This window comes from Mobula hypostoma, chromosome 3 (genome assembly GCF_963921235.1).
Source record: "Mobula hypostoma chromosome 3, sMobHyp1.1, whole genome shotgun sequence".
In the NCBI taxonomy this organism is placed as follows: Eukaryota; Metazoa; Chordata; class Chondrichthyes; order Myliobatiformes; family Myliobatidae; genus Mobula; species Mobula hypostoma.
This window is the reverse complement of record NC_086099.1, coordinates 55,943,577-55,960,746: the sequence shown is the minus strand read 5'-3', so window position 1 is coordinate 55,960,746 and position 17,170 is coordinate 55,943,577. Positions and strand designations below refer to the sequence as shown.

At 39.0% G+C, this 17,170-nt stretch overlaps 1 protein-coding gene across 2 annotated transcripts in view; it reads left to right on the top strand.

The window, feature by feature from the left end:
* Nucleotides 1-17,170, top strand: part of tusc3 (tumor suppressor candidate 3) — a 384,687-nt gene that overhangs the window by 111,745 nt on the left and 255,772 nt on the right. For both annotated transcript variants that reach the window (XM_063042117.1, XM_063042116.1), the window contains exons 4-6: nucleotides 116-256; nucleotides 1,522-1,662; nucleotides 10,265-10,354. In XM_063042117.1, coding sequence (XP_062898187.1) covers nucleotides 116-256; nucleotides 1,522-1,662; nucleotides 10,265-10,354 — 372 coding nt within the window. The remainder of the gene's footprint in view (nucleotides 1-115; nucleotides 257-1,521; nucleotides 1,663-10,264; nucleotides 10,355-17,170) is intronic.

Here is a 17,170-nt window from a genome sequence, read left to right as displayed (position 1 = left end):
TATCTTATAAAATAAATAAACAAAAATATATAAGCTAAAAATTAAATAAATGTTTTATGCACAGTATTATGGAAACTGAATTAACATCTTCAGGCATTATTTGCTTGTTTTGCAGTTAAATATGAACTCTGCTCCCACATTCATGCATTTTCCACCAAAAGGCAAACCCAAGAGAGCTGACACCTTTGATCTCCAGCGAATCGGATTTGCAGCTGAACAGCTTGCGAAGTGGATTGCTGACCGAACTGATGTCCATGTAAGTTCTTGGAAATATTAACAGTTACATTGGATTTATTCTAACCAGTATTCTTGCTTCACTTTCAATGTTGTTAATTAGTGTGAACTTCTACAACTGCAGACTTTTTTTTACAATGCTTGTTTTCTTGCTTATCATCTTAACATGACAGTATTTGGTAGGTTCAATATTTTTTATTTCTCTGTTGACCTAATGCAGGGTTATTTGAATATGGAATCATTTGTATATTAACATGTGTAAATGTGAAGTTGGGTTTCAAACAGGATGGGTGAAAAGTCATTCCTGTTCTTTGATGTGTTAAAAATATATACAGCTCTGTTGTGGAGTCAATTTTTTTCTCAGATTAGTAAACAACATTCATTCATAGCTACAATTCTCTGGCACAAGGGACTAAGATGAATTTCTGTCTTCAAATCTTGCCAGTATTCTGACATAAAAAGATTGCAATAGAATATTGGAAGTAATATGGTCAGATTCATTTGATACTCAAGGGGAGGATACACAAGAAACAAGGTCCTTTTCAGAAAATAAGCAGAAAGTACTGGAAACATTTTATTAGGTCAGGCAGCATCTGTGGGAAGAGTTACAGAGTTATTTTTCATGTTGAAGAGGCTTCTTTAAATGTGATTCACAGATGCTCCCTGACTTGCTATGTGTTTCCATCATTTTCTACTATTTTAAGTGTCTAATATCTGCAATTATTTTACTTTTTTTAAAGGTCCACAATACACTTTGCATGTGCCTAAGTCAGATACCAATTGTCAAAAGTGTTTCCAACAGCTGGTATACCTTGTTGATATCTGCAATATACAAAGTACAAACGTACATTCATGGTCTTTTCAGGTACCTGCACTCTAAATTGTACTTCCATAGCACCACAGAGAATCACAGAAACAGGGCCTTGGGGCCACTGAGTTTGTGCTAGCCACTGATGAACCATTTTTCCTCTAATCCTAACCTGACACCATTCTATTCTTCCCACATTCCATACCAAATTCTACAATTCACTTACAAACTAGAAGCAATCTACCAACAATGGCCAACAATGACTTACCAGCCTGCACACTTCTGGGATGTGGGAGAAAATGAAGAACCCAGAGGAAACCCACATAGTCATAGAGAGAATGTACAGACTCCAGACAGATATTTTATCATCTTGGGAGACAGTAGCTCTACTAGTTGCACCACTAAGTCACCCTCTATCAACTGCAGTTAACATAAACATCAAGATAAATGATTTGGGGATATATTTATTTGTTTTACAGATTCGTGTGTTTAGACCTCCGAACTATTCAGGCACCATTGCCTTGGCTCTCCTTGTTTCACTCGTAGGAGGATTGTTGTATTTGCGGAGAAATAACCTGGAATTTATCTATAACAAAACCGGCTGGGCCATGGCTGCTCTGGTATATATTCAAATTGCCTTGATATTGTTTAAATAATTACAACTGTTTATGAAAGTTTTACTAATGGTGACAGTGCTTCATTTTTTAGGATCTCATCGATAATTTTTGTGGGAAAAGGAAGCTGCTGCAGGAACTCACTGGGTAGCATCCATGGGGAGAAAGGAATTGCTGATGTTTCAGGTGGAGACTCTATATCAGGACTGAGAGTAGAGTGGCACGATGGCTTGTATGAAGAGGAGAGGGGAAGCAGATGGCTGACAGTGAATCAGGAGCTGCTAGTTGATAGGTGAACAACAATGATGGAAAAAAGAAGCTAGGTGGAGGAGAAGGAGCAGTAGAGATGGGGTACAGAGGTGGGTCTGTGTTAGGTGTAAAAAGGCGGAATAAAGAGGAGGGTGTAGATGAAGAAAGGCTGGGAACTGATAAGCAGGGACACAATAACTACTGGTTAGAATTTGATAAGTTAAAAAAAGTGAAAATGGGCATTGATTACAATTAAGATGGCGCTACAGAACATGTGCAACAGCTTCCTGGTAGTCAAAAAGCTAAGAAACCCAACTAAAAATACTTCTTCTGAGGTATGTTGTATTAAATTATTGCCACAAACAGTGAAGAAGCAAGCGATGACGAGGCAAGTTTGGAGATAAATCGATGCAGCCAGAGATCCAATCCCCATACAGCTGGTCTGGGAGAAGCATTGAATTGCTCTGGGCATCGCAAGGAGAAGTCAAGGACCAGGCAGAGGAGATTCGATTTTGATGCTTGTACATCTGGCCCAGGTGCGAGGTTGGATCGCTCTGGGCGCCCAGCTGATCTGAAGAGTTTGAGAGTGGTTTGAGCTGGGCCTGGAGTGAGTCTCTGGGCTGTGTGGTCTAGGCCCTTTTGTAGCAGTGGCACCCGGGCCCTAGTGTGAGACATAATATGCTGTTTAGACAATTTAAACGCTGGCACAGATTGGAGGTGAGAGTCGATTTTGCCTGTTCTCCGTGATGATCACTCCTCCAAGGTATGGAGCCTTTCGCTGTTCCATCATTGGGTCAAGTTAAACGCCAACGCAGATAGACTGAAAAGACAGGATGTCAGTTGGGATGAGTGCCAATTTAACTCATTCTCCACAATGGTCTTCTCTATGCTGCTGAGACTATGAAGACTGCCCTGGCTGCTATGTTCTGTGCCTGCTAATTTGATGAACTTATAAGCGAGGCTTTGGGCCTACTCCAGGCTGCTCCAGGGTTCGGATCTGAGGACTCATTCTTGGTTCAGAATGTTGTTCACATCAATTGTTTTCATGATTTGTATTTTTTTCTCTTGCACATTGAGTGTCCGTGTTTTATTTTAATTTTTATTCCGTTTTTTTCCTTTAATTTGGGTTCTTTCAGGTTTCTTGCTTTGTGGCTACCTGTGAGCAAGCAAATCTCTAGGTTGTATAATTTATACATTCTTTGATAATAAATGAAGTTGATAATTAATATACTTTATTAAGGGTGAAATGAAGGACGTATAGAACCAGATTGGGAGGCAAGTCCTATGGGTTAAATCTGTAAGTAGTGGGTGGAATCAGAAGGCATAGAGGACAAAAATGGATGTTGAGGTGTTAAGTGGGGGTATGGAAAAGAGAATAAAAATGAGAGAATCATCAGAAGGAGAAATAAAGAGAAAAACACAGAATATCAGAGTTAGGCTGAAAATGACCAGGTTGTTTTTTAAGTTTGCATTGTGCCTCAACCTGGCTATGGAAAAGACCAAAAAGAGATGGGTGTTTGAATGAGAAGAGGTGTTGAAATGGCATGTGAGTGGGAGCTTGGGATAGTTGCGGAGAGCAGGTACTTGACAAACTGCTTGTTTCATCTGCTGTTCGTCTCTCTGGCGTACAATAGCAATAGATAAAGTTGGTGGAGGAACTGCATGTGAATCTTTGCCTCACCTGGAAGGGCTGTTTACGTCTCTGGATGGTGGTAGGAAAGTTGGTATTCTACAAAAGTGAGGACCACTGGAACTCAGTTCTTTTTGAAGTGATGGAGGTGAAAACAGCAGTCTGGGAAATAGAGGAAATGTGTGGAAAGGGTTCCACTGGGTTGTTTTTGAACTTGTCTGTCTGAAAATCACATCCTCTCACAAATACAAAACATTTCCTTATTTTTTACCCTGATATTGCTATTATTGCTATTGCAACATCCACCCCTCACGCAAGGTTGCATATCAGTCAGAGTCTGAGCAGGTTGATGCCTTGATTGATAAAATTCCACATAAGATTATCAGTTTAAGCAGTTTGAAACTCATTGTAGCAAATGTCTTTGTTTTAGAAATTGACCATGTGCAAAAATTCACTGAATTTAATATATATTCACATTTGGATGAAGTGTTACATTTGGTATTGAATATGTCATAATAATTTGGTTAGATTTTTCATTGCTATTAGAGTACAAAGAAACATAGAAAACCTACAACACAATCCAGGCCCTTCGGCCCACAACGCTGTGCCAAACATGTACTTATTTTAGAAATTACCTAGGGTTACCCATAGCCCTCTATTTTTCTAAGCTCCATGTACCTATCCAGGAGTTTCTTAAAAGATCCTATTGTATCCACCTCCACCACTGTGGCCGGCAGCCCATTCCACGCACTCACCACTGTCTGCATAAAAGACCTACCCCAACATCTCCTCTGTACCTACTTATAAGCACCTTAAAACTGTATACTCGCGTGTTAGCCATTTTAGCCCTGGGAAAAGCCTCTCACACGATCAATGCCTCTCATCATCTTATACATCTTTGCTTCTGATTTTGTTTTCATGTTTGATTCTAACCTTGAAATGCGAAACAGGCAATTTTTAAAAAATACTTCTTATTTAGGTAGGCTGTAGGAGAATTGGGGAAATTAAAGATCAAGTAAGAGAGGATAGGTTATACCTCATTCACGCCATCACTTGTGCCTATCTATTGCCATTCCCATTTTCTCAACCTATGCCTTTTCTATCCAATGAACTGTTCAAACACTTTTCAAATTTTGTAATTATATCTGCTTCCACTATGCACTCTGGCAGCTTGTTGCAGATATTTACCACTCGATATGGAAAAAACGTAGCCCTCAGATCTCTTTTAAACTGCCCTTCTCACTTTAAACCTGTATCATCTGGTTGTGGCCCTCTCCTGCTCTGGTAAAAAAGGTCTATCTATCCTATCTGTGGCCCTCATCTTTTGCCATTTCAGTGAAAACAAATCCAGAGTTATTAAGGGAACAGACGTGAAGAGTTAGTGGCTATAATTTTTTACTGTCAGCATATCAAAGGATTTGTCCTGGGACCATCATGTAAATAAAGCATCACTGGTTTCTTGGAAGTTTGAATAGATTTGGAATGTTACCAAAAACTTGAACAAACTTCTACAGGTGCAAATGGTTACGTTATGGCCTAGCAAGGAAACACCAATGCCCAGGAACAGAAAAGGCCAAAGAAAGAATCAGGAACAGTTATTACTCTACCACCATCAAGCTTCTGAAACAGTGTAGATAACCTTAATCATCATCATCTGAACTGATTCTATGTCCTACAAATTAGCTTTCAAAGACTTTTTACAACTTATGTTGTCTGTATTATTCTTTATTGTACAATTTGTTTCCTTTTGCACACAAGTTATTTATCAATCTTTATTTTCTTGTGAATGCTTGCAAGAAAATGAATATCAAGATAGTGTATGGTAACATGTATAGTTTGATCATTTTACATTGAACTTTGAGTTTATCCAATCTCATTATTATAGCCCTCCATTCCAGAGAGTATCTAATGAATCTCTTTTACATGTTCTCAATTGCAAACACATCTTTCTTATAGTGTGGTGACTAGAAATATACACGGTACTCTCATTGAGATCTAACTAATTGTTTGTACCACACTGCAACATGGAATTTCAGCTCTTATACTCAATATATTGGCCTAAGAAAATAAGCATATCAAGCACATTTTTCACTTCCCTCACCATCTGTTTCCATTTTCATTCAGTTATGGACTTGTGTCCCAAGATGCTTCTGTACGTCAATGCTCTTAAGATATGCCGTACCAGAATTTGACCTCTGAAAGTGTACTTTCCAACATTTGACTGGTTGAAGTTGATTGGTGAGTTTGTTCTTAGAGCTGGCACAAGCAAAATAGCCTAGATAGGCTCTTTCTTTGCCATAAGAAAATATGAGAAATATGGGAAATAAAACTACCTGCCTTAGAGATGACATTTTTCTGTTAATATATGCACCTCGTCTTCGTGCCCAAGTTGAGCTGTCCATTTGAAAGTGATAGTTGGCTAGTAAATTGATTCTGCCTGAAAGGTGCAAAAATTCTTGGTACTAGAAGTCTGTCATTTATGCAGAAATGTTTTTGTTGCGAGAGGGCAAGTGAAGTCAAAACTTTTCTTGTGAGGCCTGGAGGAGGACCAATATTCATCCTTGCCCCTTAGACGAGATGTTGACCAAATCATACCAGACCTGAATTGCCAACTGCTGTAATCAACTGACTACACTTAATGTTTCCCATTCAAAGGGCTAAACAATCTGCGTCCACAGCAGCAAGTGTATGAAAAATTTATAGGCCTCAGTACAGTTCACTGTCTGTCAAAGGCTTTTTGATGTTATCTTAAATGTCTAAGAAATCTTTAAAAATTATTGAAGAAGATTTAAATCATTTTAAAAATGTAAAATATTTTAAAGCTTAAATAAATATTTGTATGTACAATATATTATTTAATGGGGCTGACATTCCAACTTAAGTGCACCCTTGTATAAAGTTAACAATCCTCAGGGAGTCACTGCAGCACTGCTGGATTCAGTGGACTGTTTGATAGGCTGTGCTTGTCAGAGATTTCCTGAGGCACAAATGGCTGATTGCTGACAGCCCCCATCAAAACTGCCAGCTATCAGTTAACAAAAGTTCTTTTTTTAAAAATTAATTTACTTCCTTAGTCCCTTTTCTTCCTTCATCCTATTTTTCTGGACCCAGTTTGCATGTCCAGTTTCAAGAGATTATATATGATGCTTTAAAAAAGTATAAGCTAAAATTTTAGAATGAGGAGATAGCAAGATGTCAATAAAGATGATTCACAGTTGCTTTTAATTGATGGCAAAGATAGAACCAATCATACGAAGGACAGTATGAACCTTAACAGTAATTTTTGTGAGGATGGATACAAAGATTATCTTAACTTGGCTGCATAAGGCTTCATTCAAAGGTGCATGGTATTCAGAAAGTATCACACTAGTAAAAGAGTGCAGTACCTTTTGCTCTATTCTCACAATGGAATGAAGTTAGGTGTTAGTTCTTTTTAAGTTTAAATGGATAAAAATTCGGAGAATGAGAATGGTGAAAGTTAAATTTAAGAGCACTTGAAACTGTCAAAGAAACAGAACTAATACAGTTGACAGAGTTGAGGGAAGCATACTTCAAATTCTCAAGAATGGCTGCTGTCCTTATCACTTAAAATCTTTTATGACTCCTCAATACCATCTCTCAGATTCCAATTTACACCATATTTTTTTCCAAATTGAGACCACAGGGCAGTTAGATTATTTTATATTATGAGCAGCTTCTTTAGCAAGGATGTCATTTTTAGTTAATTGTGGAGCCTATAACTTGAGAAGATTCTTTCTACAACACGTTTTTGATTGAAACCTGACTGAGCATATCAAAACTAACATTTAAAGTGCTTTTTGAGATGAATAAAAGCAATAAATACAAGAAATAATCAGCAGATCAGGCAATATCTCTGATGAGAGAAAAGATCAAAGTTAGTGTTTCGGGTTGATAACACTTTGTAATAAAACTCTAAGCCTAGTTAGCCACATGTGCTTATTATTTAAAATTGAAACATCAGTCAAAGAATCACAGATTTTGACTGATAATTGTAGCATCATGAAGTTAGCTTTGTGTTAGAGCAATTTTCTACTCCACTTTTATGGTGCTGCAAATTTATTCCTTTCAGATACCACACCAGCTCCTTTGAGAATGCTGCATGAATCTGCTTTCACCAAAATCTCATGCAGTGCATTTCAGACCTCAGTCATGAGTTACATAAAGGATTTCTTCCTGTTGCTATTCTTTCCTTTACCATTTGTATTCATTCTATGTCCATTGGTTCTTCTCCCTTTAGTCAATAGGAACACACCCTCCCTACTCTGTCTAAATCCTTCATGAATTTACTTTTATCAGGATCTCTTGCAACGACAGCTTCTCCAGTTTATCTATTCAATAAAGTGTCTGGGTAGCCTCCAACCTGATGGCATGAACATTGACTTCTCTAACTTCCGCTAATGCCCCACCTCCCCCTCGTACCCCATCCGTTATTTATTTTTATACACACATTCTTTCTTTCTCACTCTCTCCTTTTTCTCCCTCTGTCCCTCTGACTATACCCCTTGCCCATCCTTTAGGTTCCACCCCCCTTGTCTTTCTCCCCGGACCTCCTGTCTCATGATCCTCTCATATCCCCTTTGCCAATCACCTGTCCAGCTCTTGGCTCCATCCCTCCCCCTCCTGTCTTCTCCTATCATTTTGGATCTCCCCCTCCCCCTCCCACTTTCAAATCTCTTACTAACTCTTCCTTCAGTTAGTCCTGACGAAGGGTCTCGGCCTGAAATGTCGACTGTACCTCTTCCTAGAGATGCTGCCTGGCCTGCTGTGTTCACCAGCTACTTTGATGTGTGTTGCTTGAATTTCCAGCATCTGCAGAATTCCTGTTGAAACAGCACTGCCTGTCCAGGTAGACCCATTTTTTCTTCTTGTTCCTGCCCCACTAAACTTATATCTGCATACCTCAACTCTTTTATTGCCCCTGGTTCAGTCCCTTTCTACCTACATCTGTATCACCTCTCTCAGTCTTGATCTTTTCAATGACTTCAAGCTTCCTGGCCCTGCTCGCCTCATTTTCCCTATGAATGTCCAGTCCCTATACGCCCCTATCCCCTATCAGGAAGGCCTTAAAGCTTTCCTCTTCTTTCAGGACAACCAGTTTCCCTCCACCACTTCTCTCCTCCATCTGGCAGAACTGGTCCTCAATCTCAATAATTTCTCCTTCAGCTCCTTCCACTTCTTCCAAACAAAAGGTGTAACCATGGGCACTCGCATGGGTCCCAGATATGCTTGCCTTTTTGTTGGCTATGTGGATACCTATACTGGGATCACTCCCCAACTCTAACTACACAACATCGACGACTGCATTGGTGCTGCTTCCTGCAGCTATGCTGAGCTCATCAACTTCATCAACTTTGTCTCCAACTTCCACCCTGTCCTCAAATTTACTTGGTCCACTTAGGACACCTCCTTCCCTTGTAAAAGTGCCATCTCCTTCTCTCAGTTCTTTCGTCTCTGCTGCATCTGCTCTCAGGTAAGGCTTTTTAATCCCAGGACTAATGAGATGTCTCTTCCTCCGCCATCAATGCTGCCCTCATCTGCATCGCTTCCATTTCACACACGCCTGCCCTGACCCTATCCTCTCGCTATCCCACTATGGGTAAGGTTTCTCTTGTTCTCACCTACCACCTCATTAGCCTCCGCATCCGGCATGTATTTCTCCGTAACTTCTGCCATCGTGCAACAGGAAACCCGCCATCTTCTGCCTTCCACAGGAATCGCTCCTTAAGCAATTCTCTTGTCCACTCGTCCCTCCCCACTGATCTCCCTCCTGGTACTTATTCTTGCAAGTGGAACAAGTGCCACACTTGCTCCTACACCTCCTCTCTAACTACCGTTCAGGACCCCAAAGAGTCCTTCCAGGTGAGACAACATTTCACCTGGTAGTCTTTTGGGGTTACCTACTCTATCTGGTGCTGCTGTATATTGGTGAGACCCGACATAGATTGGGAGACTGCTTCGCCGAGTACCTAGGCTCCATCTGCAAGAAAAAGTGGGATCTGCCTGTAGCCACTCATTTCAATTTATCTTTCCGTTCGCATTTCAACATGTCATTCCATGTCTTCCTTTACTGCCGCAATGAAGCTACACTGAGGTTGGAGGAGCAACACCTTGTATTCTGTCTGGATAGCCTCCAACCTGATGGCATGAGCATTGACTTATTGAACTACCGGTAATTGCTCCGCCCTCCCCCTCACCATTCCCCATTCCTGTTTCCTTCTCTCACCTTATCTCTTTACCCGACCATCACCTCCCTCTGGTACTCCTCCCCTTCTTCCATGGACTTCTATCGTCTCCTGCCAGATTCCCCTTCTCCAAACCTTTATCTTTTCCACAATCAACTTCCCAGCTCTTCACTTCACCCCCTTCCCCCTCCTAGTTTCACCTGTCACCTCCCACTTTGTCCTCCCCTCCTTCCACCTTCTTACACTGACCTCTCCCCTTCATTAACTGTCCTGAAGAAGGGTCTCAGTCAGAAATGCTGACTGTTTACTCTTTTCTGTGTGTGCTGCCTGTCCTGCTGAGTTCCTCCAGCATTTTGTGTGTGTTGCTTTGGATCTCTAGCATCTGCAGATTTTGTCTTGTTTGTGAAGCTTAAGACTTTGCCACTTTCATTGTGGTTAGAAAGTAGGATATAATTTTGGGAAATGAATATGTCAATTATAAGGTCTAAAACATGGGAAGTCATAATGCCTTCTGATCTTTTCATAGTGTGTGGTATTTGCCATGACTTCTGGACAAATGTGGAATCACATTCGTGGTCCTCCATATGCTCATAAAAACCCACAAAATGGACAAGTGGTAAGTACTTTACACTTCAAAAATATGCTTTTTAATTTATGGTTATCATTTTGGAATTATGGACCACTTCTCTAATATTTCAAAGTAAGTTTTCTTTGAACTTTGAACATTACTATTTATGGGATAAGTACATTAAACTGGTCATATGGGGTACCAGTTTTGAAAATTCATTGAAATACTTAGCTTATTTTCTAGTGATTATGATCAAAAGAGTTCTAAAGCATTGATATGATACTCTCACAGCATATCTTGGTTTTGAGATGAGCACTGGAATTGCCCAGGCACAGAAGGTTTGGATCAATTGTTGGTAAACTAGAATTACACAGTAGTACTAGATGGTCAACGTGTATGTTATGCGCACAAGAGCCTGTTTCTGTGTAGTATGACTCCATAATCTATCATTTAAATCTCAAGATTTTGAATGAGATAACTTTGTAGATAGTTTACACATTTATTATTTTCTTCCAAAATTCCACGGACTTTTGGAATAGTTCCACAGATTAAAATATAATCATGGTATTTTATAAAAGGAAGGAGTAAGAAGATGGTGGATTACAGACCAATTAGCCTGCCAGCAAGATACTTAAAAATAATAATAGCATTTGGAGATATTAATATGGAATTATGAAAGAGTTAGACTGGTTGACAAATCATTAGAGATTTCTGAGATTGTAATAGGTAGAATGGTTAAGAGGAAGTTAACTGAAACTGTGTTTTAAATTTCAGCAGGTCTTCCATAAGGAGCTACCAAAGAGATTATTAATTTATTAACATGGGATTCAGAACCAGAACCAGGTTTATTATCACTGACATATGTCACGAAATTTGATGTTTTATGGCAGCAGTATAGTGTGAGACATAAGACGTACTAACATTTGCAATAAATAAATGAGTGAATAGATAGATAAATAACTAAATAGTGCAGAAGTGGAACATCACGTTAGTGCTCATTGACTCATGGACTCTTGAGAAATCTGATGGTGGAGGGAAAGAGGTAATTCCAAAAACACTGAGTGTAGATCTTAAAGGTCCTGGACCTCTTTCCTAATGATAGTAATGAGAAGAGGGTATGTTCCAGATTGTAAACCAATGCAATCACGTTTGACTCATGTACCTCTGTGATGCCTTGGCATGTTTTCCTCTTCCTAGATGTAGGAGACATGGTTTTGAGTTTGCAACTGGAGTTCCTCTGTACCAAGTATTAAGACTTCATCAGTAGTATCCAAGATTTTGTTTTCCTACCCTAGGAGAAATTCCATAGATCTATTTAATTTCCCTTGAGTTATGGTGAATTTTCTAACCCAAAAACAGATTATGTTTTAAACGAATTAGCTACGGAATCTCCAAGTCATTTTCTTCACAAGTGCAAGTACTTTCTAGTAAAGAAGCCAAGATATCGTCAGAGGTGCTAATTACGATGAATCTTAAGCAATCCAGATGCTCTGCATACTTTGCAGCTGATGTTGATTGGGAGTTGTTGGATTGTTTTGTGAGGTGCTTTCTGAAGTAAAATTGGCTTTGCAGAGTCTTTTAAGATTGAGTTTTTTTTTCTCTTGTGGCAACATTCTTGTTGTTAACATTGTTTGGAGGAAGACCAAATTAAGAGCTTGTCAGCACAACAGTCATTGATTCCTGTAATGGTGCTGTACATATGGATATTCTTGCAGTCTGCCACAGATGGTGATATAATCTAACAGGTGCTAGTGCATGGATTGTGGATGTAGCCGTGAGTTCTGATAAAGTAGGTACTGAATGAAAAAAAGCACTTTACCCAGCATCTTCATGTTCTCTTCTTGTCAGTCATATGTGACTAAAATATTGTTTATTTGCTGACACTAGCACTTTAATCAACTAGGAGTTTGTCTCCTTTGTGATATTTTCAAGGTTGGACCTCTTTAGAAATCTCCAAAAAGTTTCTAATCAGACACTGATGACTGACAGTTACTGATTCCACATATGATCTGAAGGGTCATGAGGCATCCACTTATCCTGCAAGAGGGATCAATGAGACACCATACTGGCTTATTCTTAACAGTAAATTTGATTCTAAGAATTATGGTGCTTTTCTTCAGTTTTGGCCTTCCTCTTTCCGTTTGTACTTATGAAGTAGGTACAACTCCTTATATGTTCTTTGAGCTGGCCATCTCATGCCCATCAAATTGCACTGAGACATATCTGATTTCTTTCAACTTGGGAAAGCTAAGGGAGTGCACAGGGCAGAATTAGAGGTTGGTGAAGTAGTGGGAGAGAAGGTGAAGATCAGATGAATGTTGAGGGCCAAAGGAAAGACAGTGGGAAGGATGCCTATTGCAGGGAAGAAAGAAAGAGTCAAGTGGCCAAGTGCAAGAGAAAGGGAGATGGATGAAAGAACTAGAGGATGGGAGTCTGAAGGAGTCTAGGAGGAAGCAGGAGAACACTGAATGAATGCCAATTAAGACTATGAGAACTAAGAGTAATGTTAATAATATTAAGAAAGAAAATGGGAATCTGAGATTGGGGGAAAATGTGGAGAAAACAGTAGGCAAGGATATCCATGTGTGAACCTGTATAGTCCATGCTTGTTTATATACATTGAAGAGCACCCGTCTGACTGCTAATAATACAGTAGAAGCTAGATTTCCACTTGTCTTGGACTTTCTTGCCAGTGAATCAGACTTTTCACTGCCAAGTGCCTGTTATGAAATGAAGAAGTCAATAACGTGTGTCAACAATATTTCAATTCTGAAATGTTAACATTAGTATAATTATTTCTTTAAAAAAAACCTTATCTACCAGTCAATTTGACTTTCAGATGGAGTCTGGTCTTCAGCTACATATGATAAAAATTAGTTTTGTCACAATTTAATTTGTTGATGCTAATAGTAACTAACAGTGAAAGTGCACTAGGTTATGAATAGCAGATCCAATGACTACTGAAGTAACTCAGCAGGATGAGCAGCCTCTGTGAAGTTTCAGGTCTAGACTCCTTTCTTGGACATAGTGTATCCTCCTAACAATGTTGCCTCATCAAAATCCAGGCTTGCAATCTTTTCTACTGCTGGCTTCACATTTTAGATGACTGATTGTAGACCCCAGTTACTGATCTCCTCCCTGGATCTGTGGTAGTCACCCCTCACAATGATGAATCTATTAATCCACTGCAGCCAAACCCTCTTCTAGTCACTGAAATCTACAATCACCAATTAACCTACTAGCCAGTATGTCTTTGGACTGTGGGAGAAAACTGGATGCAGAGACAGGGCTTTGACTGTGCAGCCACCCATACCCTGGGCTGCTTGCAATAGTTAATTTTCCAGTCATGAGATCTGAAATGATGCATTTAATAGCTTACCAGAGACCAAGTGTTTAACAGGCATTTAGGAATGTATTGAAATTATTCAGCAATATTCTTATAAGATTGTTGCGGGAGATTTAGGCTGCAAGGTTCATAAAGGGAAAACATTATATTTTAAGTGGTCGATAATCTGGCATAAATGTTATGTGGGTATGTATGACCTACAGCTGTTCACTACCCCCAGTTCTGTACCTTAGCCAAGGATATTTATTTCTCTGTTTGCCTTACAGAGCCATTTAGATTGACAATAGGGAGTAACAGAAAAGCAGAAAATAATGCCAACTCGATAATGCCAACAGGTAGTGATCATGCTATCCCTTCTTGAACAGTTACAGTGACACTATTTATCTAAGGCATATTGTAACTTCTGTACATACTAGCTCAATGGTCTGTCTCAAACTGTATGTCTAAATTAAGCCAAGAAAGTGATACTATTTCCAACAGAACAAATTGGGGCACCACAGTATCTTAGTGGTTAGCGCAACGCTATTACAGTTCGGGTGGCGTGGATTTCAGAGTTCAATTCTGGTGCCGTGTGTAAGGAGTTTATGTTTTCCCTGTGAACCATGTGGGTTTCCTCTGAGTACTCCAGTTTTCTCCCACAGTCCAATGGCATACTGGCTAGTAGGTTAATTGGTGATTGTAATTGTCCCGTGATTAGGCTGGTGTTAAATAGGTGGGTTGCTGGGTGGTGCGGCTTGTGGGGCCGGAAGGGTCTGTTCTGCGCTGTATCTCTAAATAAATAAATAAAAACAGGAAACGTAAAGATCATCCATTCTAGAGGAGTCTTCCACTCTCCACTTCTAACATTTTGTCTTTACCGATCACAGAAGTTTCACTAGTGCCTTTCTTCCTTGGAGCGGAACAGGTCAAGTTGTAAGACTGGAGTTGGAGATAATTAGATTTCAGTAAATCTTCAGTGAATTTGTGTAACTTCACTTTTTGCTCACAATTACATGCATGTCTACACTTTCTGACTCACTGACAACAATGTACAGAACCATTCACCATCATTTCCTTTTGTAATGAAATCTTGAATGAACAGCTATCTTTACTGAAAGTGTCAAAATGTTGGAATCAGTCTTTTCCCAGAGGTACCAAAAATCCAAAATTTCTGAATTCTTAATTCAACAATCCAATAACCTCCAAAATAGTAACATCTTCACAATTATTACTAATGGTTTGTTTAATAAAATTGAAAAATCAAAAATGCATACATTTATGAAAGTAAATGTATTGCTTTAATTTATTTTTAAGACTTAATTGGTGAAGGCCTATAAACAAAGTTGTTTTATAGGTCATTTCATAATATTTTAATAAGTACATAACAGATTCATGCAGCTGGATTCTACATCTTACAAAATGGAAATTCATTCTGCAGCTCCTCAGCATGAGCCTGTTTTGATACTCATGATTACATGACATGGCATTGCCCAGAATGACAGCTTTATAATGAGGAATTTTACTTGATGTAACCAGTAAATTTAAGCTCCTGACATTAATGTCATTGCCTTCTGAACAGCCAGCTATTTGTTACTGACATACAAAGCTTAAATAATGATATCACCATGTTAAATGACAGAGAAGGTCAAAATGGCATGGAAACCAGCTCTAATTATAAGTATTTTATTGATTGATTATATCCCCATATAACTATGAATCATGAAGGACAATTGTGCACAATGCGCCCTACCATATTAGCAAATCAGAAAAAGAACCCATCTTTCCAATTTTTGACATTTTTTCTCACTTAAGTTTTAATCTAAAACCTATTGATATAAATGTGATATATCAATCAATAATATATAAATTGCTAATTTGCTAATGTATCTATTGAAATTTGTACAGATTTTACTACAAATATCAATCATTTGACCCTCAAATATATATGCAACATAACTGATTTTCCAGAATTTGTTTTGGTTATATTAAAATATTTCAGGTTTAAGATGGTTCTACATTTTGTGGTGAAGGTATTTCTGAAGTGATATTTCTTGTATTGTGTATGCCAATATTTAGGTAAAATACCAATGCACAAACCTTAGTACATTTGCAACTGGAACTTTGGGAGGAAGGTCATGAACTTATGCTTTATTATAGTTAATATGCTGCAATAGCTGTAATGTTAAGCAAATTACAGTATCAAAACAACTCTGCAAAATGTTTATACTTGTATCATTAGAAATCAAGAATAATTAACAGTTTCAAAGCAAAACCTAAGTTATAAATTGTGATTTCATTCAACTTTTCTGTGGAGTTGACATCTAACAAAACTTTTCATTTGAGTTTTTTTTATATTGCTGCATTTGAAAATAGCATCATATTGTGTTACCTTCTTAGATCTAGAGCCGTTTGAGAAGGACAATAAATCCTGATCTCATCAGTAAGGTGTATATTCATTAAATAAATGGGGAAAATTTGTAGAGTGTGTCATGGGTGGGACTTGAATGAATATATCACAGTCATCACCAGTTTCATTAAAACCTACGTGGATGGGTGTGTGCCTTTAAGAACATAACCAAATTAGAGGCTTGGATGAACCAAGAGATTCACAGTCTGCTGAGAGTTGATTCTGTGCTGTTTAAGACCAGTGATCCAAAATCCTACTAAGGGGCCAGTTTTGACCTGTGGAAGACCATTCATGAGTCCGAGAAGGAAATTCGATGTGAGGCTAGAGACACAACCGGATGCATTAGCTGTGGTAGGGTTTGCATACTATTATTTCTTCACAGCATAAATAGCAGTAATGCTTCACTCCCTGATGAGTTCAGCATCTTTTATGCATGATTTGAAAGGGAGAACACCATGCATGTGTGAATCCCCACAGCATCTGGTGAAACTGTCTTAGAGATTGATGTCAGAACATGGTTTCAGAGGGGGAACCGTCACAAAGCTCCAGGCTCAACAGTGTACATAGGGTACTAAACAGATGTACTGACCAAATAGCTGGACTGTTCAAGAATATCTTCAGTCTCTTACAGCTGCGGTCAGATGTTCCCGCCTGCCTTAAAAGGACATCAATCATAGCAGAGCCCAACAAGAGCAGGGTGATCTGCTTCTAAGACACCCAGTAACACTCACATCTACTGTGAGGAAGTGCATTTGAGAGGTTTATCATGGCTAGTGTTATGGGTCCACAGTTTTGATTCCTGTGGATGTCACGTGATATTGGTGCATTTGCTAAGTGTGATGTATCTATAGTCTTGTTTTGCTGGAAGCTTGTAGTTTTATTTCCTGGGGGCACCACATGGTTTACTGGGAATCCATGACTTTGTTTCTATGAGAGTCACGGGATGACATTTCCCTGTCGGTATAAAAAGAGCCGCTTGTTAGGGAGTTGCTCGGTTATGAGTCGTTAAGGAATAGATGGGAAAGGAGAGTGAGAGTGAAGATTGCAGGCTTCGAATGAACCCAAATGATTGGATTAGTTGGCAGCACTCTGTGCATTTCGAATGTGCCTGACATTTCGTATGATCCATGTG